The sequence below is a fragment of the Hyperolius riggenbachi genome, chromosome 2, assembly GCF_040937935.1.
Source record: "Hyperolius riggenbachi isolate aHypRig1 chromosome 2, aHypRig1.pri, whole genome shotgun sequence".
NCBI lineage: Eukaryota > Metazoa > Chordata > Amphibia > Anura > Hyperoliidae > Hyperolius > Hyperolius riggenbachi.
The window spans coordinates 442,556,227-442,582,481 of record NC_090647.1 but is presented as its reverse complement, the minus strand read 5'-3'; the positions used below and the strand labels follow the sequence as shown (position 1 = coordinate 442,582,481).

The window sequence follows — 26,255 nt, the reverse complement described above, 5'->3', positions numbered from 1 at the left end:
AACAGCACTAAAGTTAATGGACATGAGAAAGGCCACTTAATAAAACAATTAAGAATATTCATTAACCTGAACAACTCAGATTGCGTGCGCAGCCGGGGAGTACTGATTGATGGGAAATTAAGCTTCAGGAATCAAATCTAAACTGTTGTGAAACATTCCTTATTTCACCTAAGGAATATTGCAAGGATTAAACACCTCATTCCTTCAGAGGATCTTCCAACCCTAGTTCATGCTTTCATCACATCAAGGTTGGACTATTGCAATGTTCTCTACACAGACCTTCATAAGAAAGACCTACGCCGCCTGCAATTAGTACAGAATGCCGCCGCAAGGCCAACCCCGCCATTGTCACATAACACCAACCCTGTGTTCACTCCACTGGCTACCGATAAAATGGAGAATTTAGTTTAAAGGGGCACTATTGCGAAAAATTGTAAAATTTAAAATTCGTGCAAACATAGACAAATAAGAGGTACGTTTTTTCCGGAGTAAAATGAACCATCAATTACTTTTCTCCTATGTTGCTGTCACTTACAGTAGGTAGTAGAAATCTGACAGAAGCAACAGGTTTTAGACTAGTCCATCACTTAATTAGAGATGGCCCGAACCTCCGATTTTAGGTTCGCGAACTGAGTTCGCGAATCTCTGCAAACGTTTGCGAACTTGCAAACTTCTGCGAACCGCGATAGACTTCAATGGGGAGGCGAACTTTCAAAACTAGAAACATTTATGCTGGCCAGAAAAGTGATGGAAAAGATGTTTCAAGGAGTATAAGATTGAGTTTTTGCATGGATGAGTGGGATAGATGCCAAAAGTCCTGGGGAAAAATCTGGATTTGATGCAAAGCAGCGTTTTAAGGGCAGAAATCACACTGAATGCTAAATTGCAGGCCTAAAGTGCTTTAAAACATCTTGCATGTGTATACATCAATCAGGGAGTGTAATTAGAGTACTGCTTCACACTGACACACCAAACTCACTGTGTAACGCACCGCAAACAGCTGCTTGTGTTGTGATGGCGGTGCTGGACTGGTACGCACCATGGCAAGAGTGCAGGCAATAGCGTTTTTCAAGCCCATATGGTCGCCAGGCTGAGGTAGCTCAATGACAGAACAATAGTGATTGTCCTGGTGATCGAATTTCATCTGTCCACAATGAAGCAGCGGCCTTAAAATTCAGGTATCCACCTGGAGTCCTGGTGGACCCAGTTGGTGGTGGTGGAGAAGGCAGTCAAGCGGCCTGCAGGCAGAGATGCTGTGTGGGGGCTGACTTTTAGTCTTCGGGCAGGCCTGAGCGTGCTTTGCAGACCAGGCATCTGTGGTCAGATGGACCCTTGACCCAACGCGGTGTGCCAGAGATGTCACCACTTGCCTTTCAACATCACGGTACAGTTTAGGTATCGCCTTTTTTGAGAAAAAATTGCGGCCTGGTATCTTCCACTGCGGTGTGTGGCTTTGCTTTTGTGTGCTGCTTTTCCTCAGGTGGTCATCCTATTGCAGTTTGTGCTTTATAATCATGTGCCTTCGTAAGGTAGTTGTCCCTACGAGGGTCTTGGTCTTTCCACGGCTCAATTTTCGGTGGCAGAGAGTACAGATGGCATTGCTCTCATCTGAGGCAGACACACACAAAAATTTCCACACCGTTGAGCCCTGGGGTGATGGCACTGTGGTGGTGGCGGCTGACTGAGTGTTAAGTGGGGTGCCAGAATCAGAGCAGGAGAAGAAAGATATGTCACGCTTCTGTGTGGAAGCTGAGAAAGATGAGGTGTTCTGTGTTAAATAGTCAACTACGTGCTGACAATACTGGGGGTTGATGGCACATGCTTTCTTCTGAACATTGTACTTTGGTCGAGGGCCGCACGAAATCATGACAGCGTGACCTCTAACAGGCCTGCCAGGTGGCCTGCCTCTGCCTTTTGTTTTGTCCATATTGGGAGGGATGACTAATACAATGTGCAGTCACACAGGTGCAGTTAACAGGTATGCACGGAGTGGTATATCACACTGCGTACACTCATGTAGGTAGGTGGGTGCACTGAACACAACAGGTATGCAGTGATGGGTATTATAATGTGCACCTGTCTCACACACACAAGTAGTCACTGATTGTGCTGGGCCTGGCAGTGGCACACACAGTAGAAATTACCAAGGCTGTCTATGCAACATAAGTGTCTGTGGGACACACACACACACACACACACACACACACACACACACACACACACACACACACACACACACACACACACACACACACACACACACACACACACACACACACACACACACACACACACACACACACAGATCACAAGAACAACATTACCTCTCAAAAGAGCTGTTGAGGGGTGCCTTTTTAGCAATAAGAATCAGCAAGGAGCAAGCTAACAAGCCTACAAGACCCTAACTAAGCTTTCCCTATAGGTCTCTGCACAGCAGCTCTCCCTTTTCTAATTACTGCAGGCACACGAGCGAGTCCAATGCCTGACACTGCTTGCCTTTTATAAGGGGGGGGGGGGGGGGGGGCTCCAGGAGGGAGTGTAGCCTTATTGTCTACAATGTGCCTGCTGACTGTGATGTAGAGGGTCAAAGTTGACCCTAATGATGCACTATGGAGGCAAATCAAACTTCCAGAAAGGTTTGCGGTTCTCTGCAAACACGAACCACCGAAATTCGCCAGGAACCGTTCGCCAGTGAACAGTTCGGGCCATCACTACTCTTAATAGGGGATTCTCAGGGTTTTGTTTATTTTCAAAAGCACTTAGTGAATGGCAGTTGCTCTGTCCACCTGCCAAAAAAAAAAACTGTGTAGCGAGTAGGGAAGCTGGCCAGCATCATTGTTTAAATCCTTTTTTAGGGAATATCTTTATAAAGAATAAAAGCCTTGCTGAGAATCCCCTATGAAGAGATGGACTAGTCCATAACCTGTTGCTTCTGTCAGATTTCTACTACCTACTGTAAGTGACAGCAACATAGGAGAAAAGTAATTTATGGATCTTTTTACTCTGGAAAAAGTACTTCTTATTTGTGTAGGTTTGCACATGTTAAATTTTAAACTTTTTCGCCATAGTGCCCCTTTAAGATTGGCTTACTGACATTCAAATCCTTGCACAATCTTGGCCCTGGATACCTGAAGGACTTGCTGCAACTGCATCATACCCCCCACAATCTTAGATCAAAAGGATGAAACCTTGGTCACCCCCAGAGTCCACCTCAAAATCTTTAGAGACAGAGCCTTCTGTCATGCTGCTCCTAGACTTTGGAACTCCCTGCCACACGCAATCAGGATAGTACCATCCCTGGAAGCATTTAAGTCTAAACTGAAAACCCACCTTTTCAGTCTGGCATTTATGAACACCTGACTGTCTTCTGTAACAGTCGAGCCTGCAATCCTGTATTGATCTGAGACACAACTATGCGCTTTGAGTCCTATGGGAGAAAAGCGCTTTACAGATGTTATTGTATTGTATTAAAGTACCAGTATCAAAAAATTATACATTTCAAAATACATATGTACAGATAGTCCCCGACTTACGAATGCCTGACTTACGAACAACCCGCCGATACGAACAGCATGGATTCTGTTCAAATTGGACTTTTTGAGAAAATCGATTTTAAAAAAATCAAAGAAAAAATGGCTTTTAAACTTGTATAAGCAGGTAGAGGGCAGATATGACACAGAGGGGGGCACTGAAGGCACAGGGGGGCACAGAAGAGGTACAGGGGACAGAGATGGCACAGTGTTCCGGCTTAAGAACAGATTTAGGTTAAGAACGAACCTACGGTCCCTATCTCGTTTGTTAACCAGGGACTACCTGTACTTAAAGTACATTTCTCCCAGATTAATGTGTGCTACTTTTATCACTATTATTTTATGTTTCTGCCACTTACAGTGGGACGCTCAGGGTTTTTTTTTTTTTGGTTTTTTTTCAAAAGCTCTTACAGAAGGGCAGTTCCTCAGCCCAACTGCCAGAATAGTGTTGAAATGACTAGGGAGGCTGGCAGACATATTTGAATAGAGCACTTACAGGGAGTGCTTTCATGAAAAATGAAACCCAGGTTTGTGCGCCCTCCTGCAGCTGCTGGGATTGCTCCCCCATACTTATGCTTGTTTATATATGCACTCCCATCCTTTACACTGTCAAGTAGGAGGGCTTTTCTGTCTCTTTTATCCCCCTATACATTCCTAGTGGTTTGGGTCACCCTGAGCTGCTTGGTTACTCTGTTGTACTGGTCCAAGCCCTATCCCATACAGCCATATCAATCCTTACTATGTACTGATGAGGGCCAAAAGCCCTAAACAGGTTGTCTACATTTGGGGTTGGTGTGGCTGTGCAATATTTAAAGCTATAGGCTTGCTATACACCGGCGGTTCTGAATGCTGGTCTTGCTTACAAAGGGCGAAAGGGCATAATTTGCATATTCAGTAGTGGTGCATTGTGGGTATCCACAAATGTTCACTTATAGCGGAATTATTGCAAATTTCCTTCTCTTTTAAGATGGCAAATTCCACCAAGCATTGCTTATTAGTAGGAGTGCTTTTCGGTCTCTTTTATCCCCCCCTATATATTCCTAGTGGTTTGGGTCACCTTGAGCTGCTTGTTTATTGTCAACGACAAGAAGCAATAGGTAGAGCAAATTTTTGTTATACTTTGAAACATGCTTCAAAATACCTTGCAATTTGAAATTTTAGGCTTTGTGTATTTCAACATTCTAAGTATTGTTATAAACTATATATGTTTCTCTTGGCACCAGCAACTTCTTAGAGTTGCACCTCACAGACTGTGAGATAACTTGACTCTCCACACAGCAAGCATTATAGGAGATAGACCGTTCTCAGGCGTCTTCAAAATACAAGGAGTTTATTCAATACACAGATATACAGGTAAAGTTTGTCATATCTTAGCCAAGCAGATTCTTCTTTAAGTCCCTTTGCGTTACAAGCTCTTGATCACCTTCCTGTTGAAGGTAATCAGGTCATCTTCTTTCTATTCTAAGTTACAGGTATATACAGCATACATTATATCAGCTTACATAAAGAAAGGAAATAATTATGGTTCCAGTCAGTAGAAGTCAGTAGATGGAGAGCGTGAAAGTAAGAGTAAGAATCCGCTCCGTTGGCCCATCCAGCCCTTTAATACTGACTAGGAAAGAGTTAAATGTGACCTCATCTGAGCCATCTATGATTGGTTCAGATCCCTTGTGATGTCAGGACACACACCTACTCGATTAATATTCCATGATCACTTTCACTTACATGCAGGAATGTTCTGTTTTATAAATATGGCCTATGTTGATTGTTCCCGTAGTCCATGTGTCTGGGGCAGTGTAGGCCTAAGACCTTGGACTAGGAACATCTTCTCAGTATCTGCTTGTATCATCTGCTTCAAGCCAACACTGAGATGCTTCTGCCTGTATCTTTGAAAACTCTATTTAAAGGTTTACTCTGAACAAGCCTTTTACCTAAAACTCAGTCCAGATAACTGAGGCCTACTTAAATTATAACAAGTATCGGGAAAATTAACCTACCTGGCGGTAAGCCCGACACAGTGTCGGGCTAGCTGCCGCAGGGGGTTGCATGGCCATGGGAGGAATTTTTTTTTTAATAAAAACTGTTCAATATTCTTCAGCTAGCACTTGGCTAGCTACCTATGCCCCCCAAGTGCCTCCGCTCTCCCCCCGATTACCGCCGCAATACATACCCCCTCCAGAGATCCCACGATGGCGCAGCCTCCCAATCAGCTCCAGGCTTTGCTATGGGGAGGAACGAGACTGCGCATGACATCATGGCCGATGGTCGCCATAGCTAATGGATGAAGCTAATTGGGAAGCAGCGGCTGTCAAGGGATCCCGGACGGGTGAGTGTTGCCGGCGGCGATCGGGGGGGGGGGGGGGGGGGGAGGAGCAGCTAGGTGCCGGGGGACTTGAGGGACACAGGTAGCTAGCCTACTGCTAGCTACAAAGGTAAAAACGTTTATTTTAAAAATCCCTCCCGTGGATGCAGCCTCAAACTGCGTACTACCAGGGAGGTTAAAGATTGAAGAGGTTAAAGGATGACTGTAGTGACAGGTAAATGGAGGCTGCCATATGTATTTCCTTTTAACAATACCAGTTGCCTGGCATCCCTGCTAATCTATTTCACTGCAGAAGTGTCAGAATCCTACCAGAAACAAGCATGCAGCTCGACAAAAATGTCAGAAACACATGATCGGCTGCATACTTGTTCAGGATCTATGGCTAAGGACCCATTTCCATTTGTGAATTGGAGGCGAAGGGATGCGATGAGGGAACGTATCACTTCTGCTCCCATCCGCATCACTTCTGCATCCCCTGAATGGAGAAGATGGGAGGGATGTGGGAGTGCAAGAATCTGCAGCATGCACAGATCGCTCCGCACCGCTCCAGATAACATGCACAGAATGGAAACTGTTTCATTGACAGGCTTTGGTTAAAGCTCGGCCGCGGTGCAATGCGGCTATGCAGCCGCATTGCACTTCGTGTAGTGGAAACGTGCCTTAAGAGTATTAGAGGCAGAGGATTAGCAGGATAGCCAGGCAACTGATATTGCTTAAAAGGAAATAAATATGGCAGCCTCCATATCCCTCTCACTTCAGGTGGCCTTTAATGCTGGATCCACACGGTGCGTTCGCGCACTCGATTTCCCGCTCGATTCCCGTCGATTCGTTTATTTCCAACATGTCCGATTTGGATTTCGATGGATCGTTAGGTCGATTGCATGCAAAGTATGCCAAATCGACCTAACGATCCATCGAAATCCAAATCGGACATGTTGGAAATAAACAAATCGACGGGAATCGAGCGGGAAATCAAGTGTGCGAACGCACAGTGTGGATCCAGCATAAGTTTTAGAAATTGAATGCAGGTTTTTTGTTTGCTGCTTTGGCAATTGTCCTCCCATAGCACACCTAAACTTATCCCCTCAATCTCAGTGAAAGCTCCATTCCTGATGTCCAACATTAACTTAATGGGGAGGGTGCAGCTGCATTGGGGGAGAAGATGGCTAAACGGTTGGAGGAGATTTTAAACTAGGATCTGGGGGGAGGCGGGAGGATAAAGTCTCAATATGTAGACAAGATAAGGTAAAAAGACAGTGGGAGCCTAACATTATGGGGGGTGGAGAGGGGGGTGGGGACAGTGTAAAGATTAAGGAGGTTGGTAAAACTTCAAGTAGCCCATTTCGTGTAAACAAAATTGGTAAATGTGTTGGTAAAAATATAAAGTGCATGGTAACCAATGCTCGGAGCCTTGCAAATAAAATAGACGAACTAGAGCTCATTCTGAATGACAAAGGCTATGACATTGTGGGAATAACCGAGACATGGATGGATGAAAGCCATGACTGGATAGCTAATTTAAAAGGATACAATGTGTTTAGGAGGGATAGAACAGGGAAAAAAGGTGGAGGGGTTTGTCTCTTTGTTAAGAATTCTTTTACAGCTGTCCTCAACGATGAGATGGAGGAAGATTGCGAAGATGTGGAGTCCGTTTGGGTAAATATTCATGGTGGAAATAAAAGTTGCCAATTGCTTATTGGGGTATGCTACAGACCACCTCTTATTAATGAAGCTGCAGAACTGCGATTACTACAGCAGATTGAAAAAGCTGCAAGTAAAAACGAGGTCATAATTATGGGCAACTTCAACTTTCCAGACATTGACTGGGGTATTGAGGCTACCCATTCTGGTAAAAGCAGCAGATTTCTGGCAGCACTACAGGACAATTACTTGACTCAAATGGTAACGGAACCAACTAGGGGGAATGCGTTACTGGATCTGATCATTTCTAATAGACCAGATAATGTATCAAATGTGCAGGTTCAAGAACATTTGGGAAATAGTGATCACAACATGATAACGTTTGATCTGGTGACTGATAGGCCACGGGGCAGCGGGACCACTAAAACTATGAATTTTAGAAAAGCAAAGTTCAATCAAATTAGGCAGGCACTAAGTTTGGTGAACTGGGATAATGTACTACAAGGGGACGACACTGAAGGGAAATGGCAAGCTTTTAAACGTATTCTCAATCAATATTGTAGTATGTATATCCCATATGGAAACAAAATGTCTAGGAATAAAAAAAGGCCTCTATGGATGAATAGAAAGGTTAGGGATAAAATGAAGAGGAAAAAGAATGCCTATAAGGTCCTAAAACAGGAGGGGACTGAGGCTGCACTAAGCAATTATAAGGAGTGCAATAAAAATTGTAAAAAAGAAATTAGGCTGGCAAAGATCGAAGCTGAAAATCAAATCGCTAGGGATATCAAATCTAACCCAAAAAAGTTTTACAAGTACATCAACTCTAAAAAAAGAAAGGTTGACTGTATAGGAATCCTAAAGGATGAGGGTGGGAACTCAATGGTGGATGACCAAGGTAAGGCAGAGTTATTAAATGCTTTCTTTGCTTCTGTCTTCACAAAGGAAACAGCACTGTTGCAAATTACAGAGGCAGAAGAGTCTCAATCTTCTAACTGTAATATTAAATACTTAACGCAGGAAGAAGTAAAGGCAAGACTAAATAAATTAAAAATAGACAAGGCACCTGGCCCGGATGGCATGCATCCTCAGGTCCTAAGAGAATTAAGTTCAGTTATAGCTAAGCCCCTTTATCTTATCTTTTGTGACTCTCTTGCAACTAGCAGAGTCCCAGTGGATTGGCGTACAGCCCATGTTTTCCCATTATTTAAGAAGGGCAAAAAATCTGATCCAGGAAATTATAGACCTGTAAGCTTAACATCAGTTGTATGCAAACTATTTGAGGGGTTACTAAGAGATACTATACATGACTTCATAGTAGAAAATAATCTTATTTCTCAGCATCAACATGGGTTTACTAAAGACAGGTCCTGTTTGACTAACATGCTCAGCTTTTATGAGGTAGTGAATGCTAATATGGATATTGGGAATGCTGTAGATGTGATATACTTGGACTTTGCAAAGGCCTTCGACACTGTTCCCCACAGAAGTCTGGTGCAAAAGTTGAGGATGCAAGGACTGGGGAAGAGTTTGTGTGCATGGATAGGGAACTGGCTAATGGACAGAAAACAAAGAGTTGTGGTCAATGGATCGTACTCAAAATGGGAGACTGTTAGCAGTGGGGTCCCACAGGGGTCTGTACTGGGTCCAGTGCTCTTCAATTTATTTATTAATGACCTAGTAGATGCAGTAGTGAGCAATGTTGCTATTTTTGCAGATGATACAAAATTGTGCAGAATCAACAACTCTCAGGAAGATAGTGTCATATTGCAACAGGATCTGGATAGGATGGCTATATGGGCACATACATGGCAGATGAAATTCAATGTTGACAAATGTAAAGTCATGCATTTTGGTCGTACCAATGGTCTAGCACCATACAAAATAAATGGGATACAGTTGGGAACATCAAACTTGGAGAAGGACTTAGGAGTACTCATCGACAACAAGTTAAATAATCGTACTCAATGCCAAGCCGCTGCAGCTAAAGCGAACAAAATTTTGGGATGCATTAAAAGGGAAATTAAAACTCGAGATGCTAGCATAATATTGCCCCTGTTTAACTCTCTAGTAAGGCCACATCTGGAATATGGAATTCAGTTCTGGGCACCACATTACAAAAAAGATATTGCAGTTTTAGAGCAGGTGCAGAGACGAGCTACAAAATTGATACGTGGGATGGAAGGTCTCGCTTACCAAGAAAGGTTAGATAAACTGGGTTTATTTAGTCTAGAGAAAAGACGCCTTAGAGGAGATCTAATTAACATGTATAAATACATTAGAGGGCAATATAATAGCATGGCGGATGAGCTTTTTGTCCCTAGGCCTTCTCAAAGGACTAGAGGACATGAGCTGCGCATGGAGGAAAAACGTTTTAGCCATTTATTTAGGAAAGGGTTCTTTACAGTAAGAGTGGTTAAGATGTGGAATGCATTGCCACAGGAAGTCGTTATGGCAAACTCTATACCTGCATTTAAAGGGGGCTTAGATGCTTTCCTTGCGTTGAAAGACATCCATGGCTACAATTACTAGGTTATGCCTAATGATGTTGATCCAGGGATTTTATCTGATTGCCATCTGGAGTCAGGAAGGAATTTTTCCCATTTGGGGCTAATTGGACCATGCCTGGTGGGTTTTTTTTCGCCTTCCTCTGGATCAACAGGGGTATGTGGGGGACGGGCTGGAGTTGTACTTTGTACTGGTTGAACTCGATGGACGTATGTCTTTTTTCAAACAAAATAACTATGTAACTATGTAACTACTCCCCTAATAAAACCCACTTTGTTTCCAGCTCCTGCACCCAGTTCATTTCAAATGAAATATTTTGTCCAGCCAACTTGTTTCAGCTTTAGCACCAGGTACCTAAAAGCACTGCCACATAGCCAAGGCAAAATATTTTTTACGCCCAAACCAGCATTACCAAAACCACCTACCTTGGGGTACTTGGGCTTAGTTTAGCAACGTGTTATTTAAGTGTTTAAAAAAAACTATCCAGAAACATACAGTAACATTTTTTTTACCACTTGAAGATGCATTCTCTTTCAACAAATGTATGTCTCATCTCAGTATAAAATGTTAAATATGATTTGGCCAAAACTATTTTCCTTTATTAAACCGGATTTGTAACATTTCCTGGAAGACACTATGTAATGAGAAAGCAGTGTTTGTTCTTCATCTGGGCAGCATTAGTATTGAACACTGCCAAGCAAATCCTAAAATTCAATGCAATCCAGAAATAATGTATGACCACAAATGATCATAATGAGTACAGTACTGTTCAGTTTCAAGTGACTAATAATGTATGACATGTAGGCAGGAGGATGCAGCACCAATATTTCTGCTCTACAAAGCTTTTTCTTAATATTATGAAACAGAAAACTGAAATCAAATTAAAGAGCAAATCAAGAATAAACATTTTCCTATTTTTCAAGTTTAATATCAGAGGCAAAAGCTTGAATTCATTGTGCATCGATTTTAGTTCATATGGATGCATGTCAGACTGCATACGAAAAGGGGTGTCAGGTTTCACATACAATTAAAAAATGTCATTTCCTCTGCTCTCAGTGCTGAGTCTAGTCAGCTCCTTCAGAGAGACAGGCTGAAAGCTTTCTCTCACATACAGGATTTACAGATGCAGTGTGAGGGAATACCCACCCTCCCTTCATGAGTCAGATTTTGCCTCAAATGCCATCAGTAAGTGTGAAAGGAATTTCGTAACAGTAAACAGAGATAAGCATTTAAAAGTATACACCCACACTTAAAAGCACTTCCCAAACTATTCCTATCTCAATTGAAAAAAATGGTATGGTCAGCAAAACATGTTTTCCTCTAAAACCTTACACTCAGTAAAAAAAATGAATATAATACACTGAGACTGCTTTGATGTTTGTTGATTGCATATCTGCACCTCACTGAAGTGGTCGGATATCATTGCCGGCTGCAAGACAAATTATCAGATGTACTCCTAGTGAAGTAATTAGCCAGCAAATACAATAGATTAAAGGTCCGTACACACGCCGGACTGCAGGAAACGACGGGTCCGTCATCACCTCCTGCTGGGCGTGTTTTCAGCAGAAAGTCCGGCGTGTGTACAGTCTGTCGGCATACTGATACGGCTGTTTGAGCGATCCGCCGGGTGGATCGCTCAGAAACAGCCGTATCAGTCTGCCGACAGACTGTACACACGCAGGACTGTCGCTGGAACGCCCGCTCAGCGGGAGGTGATGACGGACCCGTCGTTTCCTGCAGTCCGACGTGTGTACGGACCTTAAATATGAGTCTTAGCTTTGACATCTACATAAAACATAACGCTGTAGGGTTAAAGAGCACCACAACAAACAGTGTTGTTCATTAGGGCACTATATGGGTTTAACTAAGGGCCACTCCCACCTGCCTAAGGCAGCCAATAAAAAACACCCCAGCTGATAGGCATGTGTATGGCGGCCCCCTGATCCCCCAACCTGCGAGCGATCCGCCCTGCAAATCAACTCACCCTTGCGACGGCAAATTACATTGTCTGTGCCACTCCCCAGCTCACGGCATGACATCACTCACACGCTGCTCTGTCATGCCTCCATCCCCCACAAAGCCGCCGAATGTTTTGTCAACTGTGTAGCTGTACAGGCCGGCTAGCGATGTCACCCAAGGTGATAGGGTCCTGATCCCTGAAGTGCAACATAAATCAAGGGGTGTGTATGCACCTTAAAGGTCCGTACACACGCCGGACTTTAGGCAACAACGAGTCAGTCGTTGCCTCCCACTGGGTGGGCGTGCCAGCGACAGTCCGGCATGTGTACGCTCTGTCGTCAGACTGATACGGCCGTTTCTGAGCGATCCGCCCGGCGGATCGCTCAGAAACAACCGTATCAGTCTGACGACAGAGCGTACACACGCCGGACTGTCGCTGGCACGCCCACCCAGCGGAAGGCAACGACGGACCCGTCGTTGCCTAAAGTCCGGCGTGTGTACGGACCTTAATACTGATGGGAAAAGATCCCTAACCAGTCATCACTCTGGAATGTCATATGCATCTGCATAAGCTCTTATTCAGTTCACGGTTACCTTTAAGTATTCTTATAGGAGATCATTTTTTATATTCTGTTTAAAATAACTTTTCAGAACGCTGCGCTTGAAAAAGTACCAAAAAGTATGTGAAATATAAAGTACTGTCTGAATTATTCTGAATATTTTCTTGCTGATTAGTGGCTTAAAAGGCATATTTTTTAATAAGGTGTGAAAATACCGCCAAGAAGAAAAAGTGAGTTCAATAAGGGCCATGGTCATTTTTTTTCTAATGAAAGGGGTTTCCTTTCCCTTCTGATTTGAGGCATTTTTCTGAAACAGGAAAACCTAGAGATACATATTTGACAATATAATGAGGCACATGTGGTGAATCCACCAGGCTGGAATCAGACTTGCCCAGGTAGCTTATGACTGGCAATAGATTCGTAAACTGGTAACAACACACAACTGCTACATCACGGAACATACTGCAATCCTTTAGACACTCGGCCAGACTAATTTAATCAATTTTTTTAATTTGCAGCCAGATAAGTTATTCCAGACGAGGCAGACAATTCAAAAATATGCTTGTCAGATCCCACCATTAGGGTCTTTCATTTCTACATGGTGGGGTCCAAAATCAGGCTTCCTGTAGGTTGTGCTGGGTGACCTTGTGAAGCACCCACCCACCGTTTGTGCATAACACTAAATGTTTGTGAGGTTGGTAAAGAGCAGTGCAGGTAACTGTCTATGTTTACCACAAGCTCTTTTATGTCCATGCACTATTCTGTACCCATCATTTCCCTTTCGTATGTCTCTTACGAGTTATTGCATCGGTATGAGCTCCCTAACCTAAAAACTAGGGCAACAAAATTTGAGGGGTGCGCATGCAGCTCTGCTCACCTCTCCAGCACGATCCAGGAACACATGACTGTCAGGGAACACAAGACACGTGCAGGTGCAATTTCCATGCTCCACTCTTGTCATCCCCTCTATTGCAGGACTTTGACTCAACTTTTTACATGGTCCAAACTTTGAAGTGGGTCCCAAATGGCCAGCTGCAGCAGACAAAGCAGGGTCTGTTATGTTGGTTTGTTGTGGTCTGTTTGGAGTCCACAGCAGGTGTGGTTCCTCTATAGGGAGAGGCACTTTCTTGTCAAATAGACACTCCTGAATTACCTACCTATCCAATCAATACCACACAAGGATTTTTATTTTTTTTTAGGAAGGGCAGGGAAGGGTACTTTATTAAACAACTCAACAGGAAGATGGCAAGATGATGAAACTTCTGAGCTGCAGTGATAGGACTATTTTTGTAAGAGAATTTCTCTGGAACAGCTGCATCATATATGATAGCTGTGTAATAGCAGCGTTTTCTAATTACTTAATAATGGCTAATCTGAAAGGGTGAACTAGTGCTTTACATTTTTTTTTAAACTGGCACGAATTGCAAAGGAGTACAACATGCCATTATGTGCCAACTAGCAGTTCAAGTTGTGGGCACTGGTATGGTTTCTTCTCAGGCAAGCTATGTAGTTTGTGGAAGAACATACAGTATGAGGAGAATTAGCTGTTGTAACCGTATCTGGGATTTCCTTACTGTACAAAGCAATGGGGTCAGGCAGGGATGGGAAAGCTTTCAGGCAAAATTATTGTAATTTGCTAGGCCAACTAATTAATCCTTTCTTCCTGTAGAAAAAACTACAGCTCAGCTCTTTTCTTTCTCGTTAAATTGCTAGTTTCATTTTTGCTCCAGGTGTGCTGGTGTTAATGGCAAAGCTCAAAAGCTACAAAAATAGAACAAAAAAAAAATCTATACTGTACATTGTTTTCCAGAAATACCAGAATAATGAAAACAGAAGTCATATTTGGAATTCTTTCTGCTTTTTCTACAAATCATTTTCTCCTGCAAGCTTGCAGTTATTGATCCAAATCTTCTTTCATTTTAACTAAGTTTTATTATTTTCTAGAGGTACATTCGTTAAATAATAATTGCAATTACTATTAATATGCACACACATGAAACAATTAAAATGTTTCACCTATCCCTGCAACCTGGCCATGGTTTTACTTGGGGGTTAAACAGTTAATTTTCAGCCTTGTCATACTCCCAAACCTAGCAAACTGAGTGGGATTCAGAAGCTTTTGCAGTGATAATTTTGATGCAGTTGTTTAGCGCAAACAGGATTCCACAGTTGGGAGGAACCAAAATTAGTAGAGCTAGTCTAAAACACTTTCCAACCCAATGTTTTGTCACTAGCAAAGCAAGGGGTTCATGGATTACTTGAAATTATCTCACATTTTCATAAAAAAATTATAAATATGCCCCCCCCCCCCAAACAGGACTTCCCAACGCTGTCCTTAAGCACCACCAACAATGCATGTTTTGTGGAGATCCAAAAGGTAGTTAATCCACTCTGCTGAGACACTTATTACGTCACCTGTGAATGTTTGAGGTTTTCTGCAAAACAAGTATTGTTGGTGGTACTTGAGGACAGGGTTTGGACTGGAAAGCCCTAACCTAGTAGTTTTGGTTATCTATTTTAGGTTAACGAAATGCATGGAGTCAGACATAGGATTGGAAGTGGCAGAGCTAATTTTAATGATACAAAGAGCTGTTTCCCGCGAAAGTGATTCAGGGATGTTTTAGCAGGGATTGCCAAATGCCAGAACTTGGCAAATTGCTAACGCAGTGTCTCCCTATAGGAGCATTCACATTTCAGCATTGCAATTGCGTTGTAATTGCAGAAGCATTCTTGTTCCAGGAAAGAGAATCACAAATACAATTGCTAAAATTTCCCTTGAACTACAGCTAGAAAATCCAGATTTTCAGTGATTTTCAGTGTGAAAACTGCCCTTATAGTTAAGGCAAGTTTAAAGGTTATGTTTTAGCATACCTTCAGGTATAGACTAGTGTTATGATAAATTTTCATTTGTAGAGGTGGCACACAGGGGGGCACTGAGGAAACATGGGAACAGAGAAGTCACAAAGAAGGACACTGAAGGCACGAGGGAACAGGTTACACAGAGGGAGACAATGGAAGCACAGGAGGGCTCTTGGTTGTAAATCATACAGTACTATTTTGCCCTCCTCCCCCTTTTCACTTTTAGCTAGACTCCAATACTTACTAAAGTCAGAAGATGAGCTAGTCATAAAGACTATGGCATTGAACTAGTATTCAGGAGAAGACACAAAAAATTACTTTTCGGTGAATATTACAAAAAAATAATAATTTGACATTCATCAAAGGTATAAGTGGGTAAAAGAAGTTATCTGGACTATGGCAATATCTTTGCTTTAGTCCCGCACGCCTGTTTCCTGGGCACCACCATATCCAGCGACCAGAAGCTACGTACACATATACGACAACGATCGTTCGTTTTGAACGATGAACGAACTTTTAATTGATGAAAGAACGACCTAAGTAAAGTTAGCTTTTAAAGGAGTGTAACGATCTGATCGTTAGAACGAATGTTACATCACGTAAAGCATAAAAATTAAAAGTGGTATGGAGACATAGCGAAATGCGCATGTCAAGCCTAGTACAAACGACCGTTTCCAACGATGTACTACTTTTGCAAACGATCGTCGTTGAAAAAAAATCTGCCAAGCTAGATCGTTCGTTTTGAATGATCTAACTCATCAGTCGTTAGACTTAATGGTCGTTGGCTGCTTTTTTTTTAAACAATCGTCGTTTGAAATGATCGGTGAACGATCGTTTCAAACGACTATAGTTGCATGTGTGTATGCACCTTAAAGAGAACCCGAGGGGGGTTTGAAGAATATTATCTGCTTACAGAGGCTGGATCTGCCTATACAGCCCAGCCTCTGTTGCTATCCCAAACCCCCCTAAGGTCCCCCTGCACTCTGCAATCCCTCATAAAACACACCATTCATTAAACACACCTCGGGTTCTCTTTAAGGTGGGAGGAAAATACCATGAAGATCCAGAAGAAAGCCCAACAATGGCTGTTTTTCCTACGTCAAATGAAAACGTTTGGAATGTTGCAAGACCTTATGACCAGCTTCTACTCTGCTACCATTGAGTCAATACTTTGCGCTTCCATCATTGTATGGTATGCAGGGGCCTCTGCGAGCGACAGGTACACATTAAAGAGTCATAAAGGCTGCAGAAAAGATCATCGGTACCCACCTCCCACCACTCAACCTTCTCTACTCCTCTAAACTCCTCTAAACTGGCCGTTAGGATAGCAAGAGACCCCTCTCACCCTGGCAACCGCCATATCAATCTTCTCCCCATAGGCCGCCACTACAAGGCCCTTATTCACTAGGACCACTAGACACAGAAACTCCTTCTTTACCCAGACCGTTGAACTCTTCAACCTACCCTCCCAATCACTAGAGATAGCCCAAACAGTTCACCCGGTGGGTAGTTCACGCAAACGTCAGCTGTTCGTGCCCGCGGCGAAATGCAAATTTTTTTCAAAAAAGGCTTGCATTTTTCCTATAGACTTTAATGGCGCAGACTTTAATGATTAATAGCTAAGCCCCATTACATGCTATAAACACTAACATTTGCAGGGTATGTAAATAGGGACAGTGGATATAAGAGGAAATTTTTTTTTCAAAAAGACCTTGTAGTTTTTGAGAAAATCCATTTTAAAATTCTCCTTCTGACCGTGGGGAAATTAAACGCCCGCTGAGTTTAGCGGTTAATAGCAAAGCCCCCTTAAATGCCAGAAACACCAAATGTGCAGGGTATGTGGAGGGGGACAGTGACTACAAGAGGAACATTTTTTTTTTCAAAAAGACCTTATAGTTTTTGAGAAAATAGATTTTAAAGTTTCAAAGGAAAAAAGTTACATTTAAATGTGTAAATGACAGTTCTTAGGGAAACAATTTCTGCCGACTTTAGCAGTTAATAGCAAAGGCCCCTTACATTCTAGCAACACCAAATTTGCAGGATATGTTAAGAAGATAGTGGGAAACAATATTTAAAAAATATTAAAAATTGTATTTTTTTTATGTTCAGATAGTGGGAAATCTGAAAAAAAAAAAAAAAGACGACGTGGAGTCCCCCCTTCCCAAGCCTCTTTAACCTCTTGTCACCCATGTAGGCTGGGATAGCCAGAATGCAGAGCCCCGGCCAACTGGGGCTTCGCACCCTGAGCTATACCAGCTCGCATGGTCCATGGCATGGGGGGGAGGGGGGCTCCGGGGATAGGGGTGGACAAGCCTGCCCCTCTCCCCCCAAGCCTTTGTCCAATCCATGGACAGTCTGTTTGTGCACTTTCACAAAAGTTTGCGTTTGAGGTTCGCAAACACAAAATCTGAGGTTCGAGCCATCACTACCATTACGTTTACACCTAGGTAGATGTCCTACCATGTCACATCACTCTAACTTGCCTTGACTTCTTAAGTGATTCTACTGTCCTTCTGTACCACTATTTTATACCTTGTTCCTCTATAGTACTGGATACCTTTTCTATGTACCACTGAGCTTGTCTGTGCCAAAATAGATTCTAGGTACAAACCCCTGTACTTGGCCAATAAACTTGATTCTGATTTTGTAATTTTTCTTTGGTATACAAATCTCATTTTAGAACTAACAATAATTATATTTTATAATACAATAAATATTTTTTATAATCCATTCCTCAGCTGAGGCAAGATCACTTATTATATCAGACAGTTTGAAAGAGGTATATGCTCCCTAGGGTGCCTCCTCACACCCATTGTGTTATCTATCCCCTACCTAAGTGTCCTCTCCTGTGATTTTATTCTGTGTTTTTCTTTTCTTTTTTTGCTCCTAATTTCAGTGTTTTTAAATAGTACACTAATATTGGAGTTCCTGGTTTTTCTATTTGTTTTTTTTTTTTATTTCTGGTTCTGGAGTTAATCTACGGAGTAGAGATCCCCTCGCCAGATATATCAACTACTCATTTAGTACAGTCTTTGACAAGAACCATGAATAATGGTCTCGTGCAAGCAAGAGGCGTAGTAATTGGTGCACAACGAACTTTTCCAAAATTGTTGCAATTACTTTTTGGCCAGTGATTATTTTGTTTTCCACCTAATTCTAGGTACACACACTGAGATTTTCTGGCAGATTTTCGGTCAGATCGATTATTTCCAACATGTCCAATCTAATTTTTGATTGATTTTTGATTGATTTCTGATAGAAGTGAAAGGAAAACACTCGGAAATTGATCGGAAATTAGATTGGGCATGTCAGAAACAGTCGATCTGACAGAAAATCATGCCAGAAAATCTCATAGTGTGTACCTAGCATTAAAAAAAAGACAATGTCACCAAAAGCACACAGCATAAGAATATAAACATTACTGTCCAGGATCCAGTGGGTTGGCCATCTCCATGCCAATTGACAAATCTCTTAACCCCCCTTCATTTTTTGAGTTTGGTCCTGCCCTTAGATACCTATGACATCATCATTGGTCAAACTGTACAATACTAATAAAAATATCTGAACTCTTCAACTGAGTTTTTCTAAATATGTTGACACTGATTAATGGACCTAAATGTAAAGAGAAAAATCAGATGACTAAATAAGAACCAGAACAAAAACATGCTCCAACTCACATGATAGGATGCTGTGTCAGCTACAGATGGAGTGAGAGAATCCTGCCGTAGGGAATCCATCTGTGCTCCAGGAAGCAGGGCATAATGACTCGGACTTGTGTTCTTCTCACCTTTCTTTTTAGATTTCTTCCCCGTGTCTTTTTTGGTGCTTCTCTGCATCATAAATTCTTCCTGAATGATTTTATCGTTGCTCATGTACCGAAGCAGAGAACTTTCTGAGCAGAATAAAAAAATGAAGCTCAAATTACTTAGATGGAACCAATGACAAAAAGTAAACTGTGATGACATTGTGCTATAAATTTGCCTTGGTGCAGAGTAGAGAAAATTGCCTTTATCCATAGCTAGAGATATACCGCATTCACTATTTCTCCCCATGGGGCACGCTGTTAAGGGGATTGGGATCTTTGTTCTGGCTCTTATTTTTTCCTTGACATCAAATTAGATGTATTTTTTGTTAAAGTAAATTATATAATTTACATAAGAAAAAATAAAGTCTGTAGGCACCATGCAGTGCTGTAAAATCTGTAATATTGTTCGTTCAAAGAGTATTTGTGTCTTCCTGAACATTGCCTTGGAGATGATCAGATAGTGGCTGTCATCCTTTCTGAATATGTAGTGATTATCTAGCACAGGCTATGACACATTTCTTTCAATCCAAGCAATAAAGATGAAACTGTGACAAAAGGACACATGATATGAGAATGTGTTATTGCCAGCAAGCCTTATAATGGAATTCTAAAAAGGAAATCCTCTTTATTAAATGCAACAACACTCATGAAGAACAGCACGGTTTTGGTAATACACAAAGCTGAATAGGACACTTTTTTTTTTAATATGGTCTGTAGCACACTTTCTCCTAAACAGTAGTCCAGAAAGTACCAGTGGGCCACCATAGGACAGCTGAAGAGGACTGCCTAGTGATCCTTTTATCATGAGCAGAGACATAACTAGAGGGTAGCAGGCCCTGTGATTGCGAGGAAGCTCCAAGCTTTGGGGGGCCTCAACTACTGATCGACCCTTCCTCCGATAAAGGGGACAATACTTCACTTCAAGTGTTTTTGTGGCTGCACTTATGAGTGTGAAGATCATAACAGCCACACTTGTTTTATGACCCTTATAAGATGGGCCCCTAGTGAAGGGCACCAAGGGGAGGCGAGGGATGTAGTGTGAACACTGGGACGGGGACAGGGGGTTATCAAAGTTCCGCTGGGGGGCACCATGAATTGTAGTTATCACTGATCATGTGACAATCTTCTATGTTCTCTATTGGGGCAGAGACCAGAATATGAAATGTGTTGAAGGAGGGCATGTTAACACTTACTACTACCTACACAGAAGTGTCCAAAGTGTGAGAACCCACTGGAGCAGAGATGAACTTGAAATCAGATTTAGCATACAGAGTTAATTAAACCCAGCAGCCACTAAGCAATTAGCTAGCAACTGGTTAATAGAACAGCCACAGTGTTTGATTGGGTTAGTTTCAAATTTGTGTACATTTGTTTGTCAAGTCATATTTTAAGCTTTTCTCCACAAGAGAATGGATCTAGAACTCTACATGAAAGCATAGGTGGTACAGGACAGTCTCTGAGGCTGCCAATCATGGCGCGTACGTTAAAAAAGGGTGTCGGGGAAAAAAGAGCGCAGGGTTTTAAACGATAAGCATGAATAACGTTTAAAAAAAATTGTGCTATATTTCGTTTAAAAATAATGTTTTATAAAGTTATAAATCGTTAAATAATGTGCATGAAATCGGCAATTGTAAAAACGTTATTATTCCCTGTTTAAAAAGTGAAATGTATAATAAAGTTTTATAAAACATCAATAAGAATTTTACTAAAACTATACCTAACCCTACTCTCACACAGAACCCTCCCTGTACCTACCCCTAACCCCTAGACCCCCCTGGTGGTGCCTAAACCTAAGACTTCCCTGGTGGTGCCTAAACCTAAGACCCCCCCTGGTGGTGCCTAAACCTAAGACCCCCCCTGGTGGTGCCTAAACCTAAGACCCCCCTGGTGGTGCCTAAACCTAAGACCCCCCTGGTGGTGCCTAAACCTAAGACCCCCCTGTGATAAGCATTAATAACATTTAAAAAAAATATTGTGCTGTTTTTCGTTTAAAAATAATGTTTTAAAAAAATATTGTACTGTTTTTCGTTTAAAAATAATGTTTAAAAAATTATAAATTATTAAATAATGTGTAATCATGAGAAGCAGTTATAAAACATTAAAAGTCTCCGGGCGCCGCTTGTAAAACGTTATTTTTCTCCGGCGCCATTTTTTCCTGTTGGGCGCCCATTAAACGATATTTATTATGGGAGTGAATGGCGGCGCCCTTTTTTGTCCACCTGCCTCATGCGCCCAAATTTCCTGCCTCCTGCAAATCGTGTACTTATGCATGTAGGAGCTCATTTTAAGGGAGTGATACAGTATATGTCCTTATTAACCACTTAAGGACCAGGGGTGATTTCGCTGATCTGTGCAGCGTGGGCTCTACAGCCCACAGCACAGATCAGCAAGAAGGCTGGGCGATCAGACTTACCCCCTTTTTTCCCCATTAGGGGGATGTCCTGCTGGGGGGGGTCTGATAGCCGCCGGCTCTGTTCATTCGGCGGGGGGGGCTCCTCAAAGCCCCCCTCCGCAGCGAATTTCCTCCTCCGTCCCCTTCCGTCCCTCCCCTTCCTCCTATGGGCAGCGCAGGACGGAGATCCATCCTGCGCCGCCTAGAGTCAATGCCGGTGAATCAGAATGCGGCGATCCCCGGCCAATCAGAGGCCGGGGATCGCCGATCTACGTCACGGCGCTGCTGCGCAGCAGCGCCGTGTGATGTAAACAGCGGGGAATTCTTCCCCGCATGTTTACATTATGTGTGCGAGCCGCGATCGGCGGCTCGCACACTGTTCACGGAGGCAGTCTCCGTGAACTAGCATGGAAAGGCCGCTCGATCGAGCGTCCGTTTCCATGCTATACCACTAACGACCCGCCGACGCCTATCGACGTTAGGCGGTCGTTAAGTGGTTAAAGCATATTTTTGAAGTTTACATTTCTGTGATGTGCAGCAATCTAATGCTACTGCCACCTATGCTGGATTATGCTACAACATGAGTTTAATAAGACTTGACTAACCTCTTCTACTGTCTCTTTTCATCTTGCCAGGATCTTCATAATCTCCAACCCAGTTGTATTCTACAGGCATTGATATAGGTCTTAACTTACCTAAAAGAGAAGAAAAAGAAGGGGTGTCACCTAACCTATTCCTGTTTCAATAAAACTTTTTTTTTTTAAATTTACACTTTTAACATATTACAGAGAGTAAGGTTGTATAGTAACTCATGTTAAAGGACAGCGGTAGTAAGAGGTATATAGAGACCGCCATATTTACTTCCTTTTAAGCAATACCAGTTGCCTGGCTATGCTGCTGATCTATTAGCCATAGACCATGAATAAATATGCAGCAGATCAGGTGTTCCTGGCATTGTCAGATCTGACAAGATTAGCTGCATACTTTTTTCTGGTGTTATTCAGGCACTACTACAGCCAAATAGACCAGCAGAGCTGCCAGGCAACTGGTATTGTTTAAAAGGAAATCCATATGGCAGCCTCCATATCCCTCTCATTACAGATGTCCTTTAACCAATATTTGTATGATTTATAGTTACACCCCTGCATGTGGGCCCCATTCATGCACAACCATTGCTAAATCCAACTGCTTAATGTGGTACTGGTTATTATATGCACACCCACCATACTTCCAGATTATGTTACTGATGAGCTAAAAAATGTAAAGGACACCACAAAAAGTGTGGCAAGTCTGCTTGTAATTTAAAACTGATTGCTGGGCAGTGTACTTTAACAGGAACAGACCACCTGAACCGACAAAGAATAATGACTAAAGATTACCATTATTGAAAGTGTGTGCAGCCTTAGAAATAGCATGTGGTCTGTTTTTTTTCCCACTGTAAGGGTTATTAATCCTGGGCCATAAAGCACAGTTATTTCTACAGATTGATAAAGTCATGCTGTAATGCAATTTTCTTAGGTAAGGTAGTAAACTTGTAAGAAGAAAAACTTCCTTGACTTCAACAAATCATTACATTTCTAGCATAATTCAAGCTGAGATGTACTTTTTTTTTAGCAATGATGATGATAATAATAATAATAATAATAATAATAATAATAATAATAATACATAGAATTGCTGGGGGAGGAGGCAAGAAAAAAAGGGAAGCAAAAGGGATGAGAAAGAAAATGACTGAGTAGGCGGAGGGAGTGATGGGGGGGGGGAGAAAGAAAGGGGAGAGGGAGGAGAGACCCATGTGGAAAATACATCAAATGAATGCCCTGGCATAACTGCCAGTCAGTTGTTCCATTGACACCTATACTTGAGAGATATCCTTAGCGGTCTCACAAGTTAACGTCAGACGGATATGAGCTTCCAGCAAGCTAACCCTCCCCCCCCCCCCCCCCCCCCTCAGCAGACTTATCAAAGGGGCATGAGGGAATTCTGTACCAGCATGCATTTCACCCACAATTTGACAATAGCCTGCAGTAGGGAAATTCTCTACCCTTAAAATGTAAATTTAATAATGCTTTTAAGGCTTAGGTGCTTCTGTATTATCACAATACCCGAATGAGTACTTCCCTTATTTATGCCTGGCAATAAAATATAGACTAGTCCAATAAAATATAGACTAGGCCCAGCATGGCATAAGTTGCTGCCATTTAGATATTTCATTACCAGATTTTCTATTGCCTGGTTTCTAGAGATGGTTAATGGGATGCAAATAATTTTGAGTTGATGCAAGTTTATGCAATTTTTTTATTCAAATGTATGCAGCTTGAAAATAGACTAATCAAATTTTATCTTAGCAGGATTTGGATTGGTTCATGGTCAAGCTGAAGAATTTTGCATAAAAAAAATGTGCATAATGCTGCATCAACTTGAAATTATTTGCATCTCATTGACCATTCCCACTGGTTACTAGTCTGAATTGAGATAGTCATAGAATAGAATCCGGCTTTCCTTGACTGCCTCAGGTCAACTAGCAATCTTCTGATTACTGATCAGTGACGTACCCGCTGGTGATCAGTAGTAGGGATGATCAATGATATGCAATTTTTCCGAGTGAATGCAAATTTTTCGGAAAATATATGAAGCTTGAAAATGGACCAATAAATTTAAACCTGGGTTTAAAGAGATTTTGAAGTTTATTTTTTTACCCAATTTTCATCTTTAGTCCTGTTCAGCATTAAATTCTGAGCGGATTCGCCGCATTCCCACAGCAGAACAAGTGATTTATAGCAAAGAAATAGCCCAACAAGATTCCCGGGCTCTGCAGATCCTTCTTCTGCGTAGAAGAAGAGCTATACGCAGTAGCTCTGCCTCCTCTCCAGTCAATCTCCACTTTTACCCGCCCCACTCAGTCTTCTTTCACTGAGAGGGGCGGTGAGAGTCAGATCGGCGGAGATTGACTGGATAGGAGGCAGAGCTACTGTGCAAAGCTTTGCCTACCCAGGGCAGCAAAATCAGCAACCTGCAAAGTTGTTGCCGGTCTATTTCTTTGCTATAAAACACTCGTTCTGCTGTGGGAATGCAGCAAATCTGCCTAGAATTTAATACTGAACAGGACTGAAGAAGAAAATCAGGGAAAAAAAAAAAAAGACTTCAGAGTCTCTTTAACCAGTTCGGCCTATCTGGACGAGCTTCCTCGTCCAGATAGGCACTGCTGCTGCCGCCGGCTGGTGCGCGCGATCGGGCGCGCTCCCACTGCCCGCTGCTAGCCCTCCAATCAGTGAATGGGAATATAATTCCCATTCACCGATCTACCTTCCCCGCAGAAATACCGACGCTTTCTCTCCAGAGAGAGCGGTATTTCTGCCCTCAGGAAACATCTCCCCAGCATTTTAGTTCCTGGATGCGAGATCGTTCGCATCCAGGACTTATTTCACTGTGGCCATCTTGTGGCCAAATAGTAAACTGCACCAACATACAATTTTAATTAAACAAAAAATATAATTTTACATTTAAAATTAGCAGTTTCCCTCCCACACCAAAAATTACCCACATACACTTTATTAAAAATAAAAAATACAATTAAAAAAAACAAAAACAACATAAATAGTTACCCAAGGGTCTGAACTTTTTAAATATGCATGTCAAGAGAATATGTTATTATATTATTTAAAATTATAAGCTTATAAATAGTGGTGGACGCAAATTGAAAAAATGCACCTGTATTTCTAAATTAAATATCGGCACCATAAATTGTGATAGGGACATCGTTTAAACGGTGTAATAACCGGGACAGATGGGCAAATAAAATACATAAGTTTTAATTACGGTAGCGTATATTAATTTCAAACTATAATGGCCAAAAACTGAGAAATAATGAATTTTTTTCATTTCTTCCTTAATCTTCCTGTTAAAATAGATTTAGAAAAAAATAATTCTTAGCAAAATGTACTACCCAAAGAAAGCCTAATTAGTGGCGGAAAAAACAAGATGTAGATCAATTCATTGTGATAAGTAGCAATAAAGTTATAGGCGAATGAATGGGAGGTGAACGTTGCTCGGATGCATGAGATTTTCGGACTGCGCGCTGAACCGGTTAACCTCCTGGGGGTTTCAATTATTTCGCCCAGGAGGTGGCGCAGCACTATTTTTTAATTTTTTTTATTTTTAAATCATGTAGCGAGCCCAGGGCTCGCTACATGATAGCCGCTGTGCAGCGGCATCCCCCCACCCCCTCCGATCGCCTCCGGCAATCAAATCAAACAGGAAATCCCGTTCAGAACGGGATTTCCTGTTTGGCTTCCCCCGTCGCCATGGCGACGATCGGGATGACGTCATCGACGTCAACGACGTCGTGACGTCAGAGGGAGTCTCGATCCACCCCTCAGCGCTGCCTGGCACTCATTGGCCAGGCTGCGCACGGGGTCTTGGGGGGGGGGGGGAGCGGCGCGGCACGGCGGGTAGCGGCGAATCAGCGCAGAGCGGCGGCGATCGGTATATACACGCAGCTAGCAAAGTGCAACAAAAAAAAATTATGCAAATCGGCCCACCAGGGCCTGAGAAATCCTCTGTGGCGGCTTACCCCGAGCTCAGCTCGGGATTAGCCCCCAGAGGGTTAAATTGATTGATCTAGTTTCAAACTGCATATTTTTGTATAAAAATTTGCATAACTTTGCATTAACTTGGA

At 42.3% G+C, this 26,255-nt stretch overlaps 1 protein-coding gene across 7 annotated transcripts in view; it reads right to left on the bottom strand.

The window, feature by feature from the left end:
- CNKSR2 (connector enhancer of kinase suppressor of Ras 2) overlaps positions 1-26,255 on the bottom strand; it is a 496,515-nt gene that overhangs the window by 206,286 nt on the left and 263,974 nt on the right. For all 7 annotated transcript variants that reach the window (XM_068270009.1, XM_068270010.1, XM_068270012.1 and 4 more), the window contains 2 exons: positions 22,183-22,272; positions 19,058-19,272 (listed from right to left, as the gene is read on the bottom strand). In XM_068270009.1, coding sequence (XP_068126110.1) covers positions 19,058-19,272; positions 22,183-22,272 — 305 coding nt within the window. The remainder of the gene's footprint in view (positions 1-19,057; positions 19,273-22,182; positions 22,273-26,255) is intronic.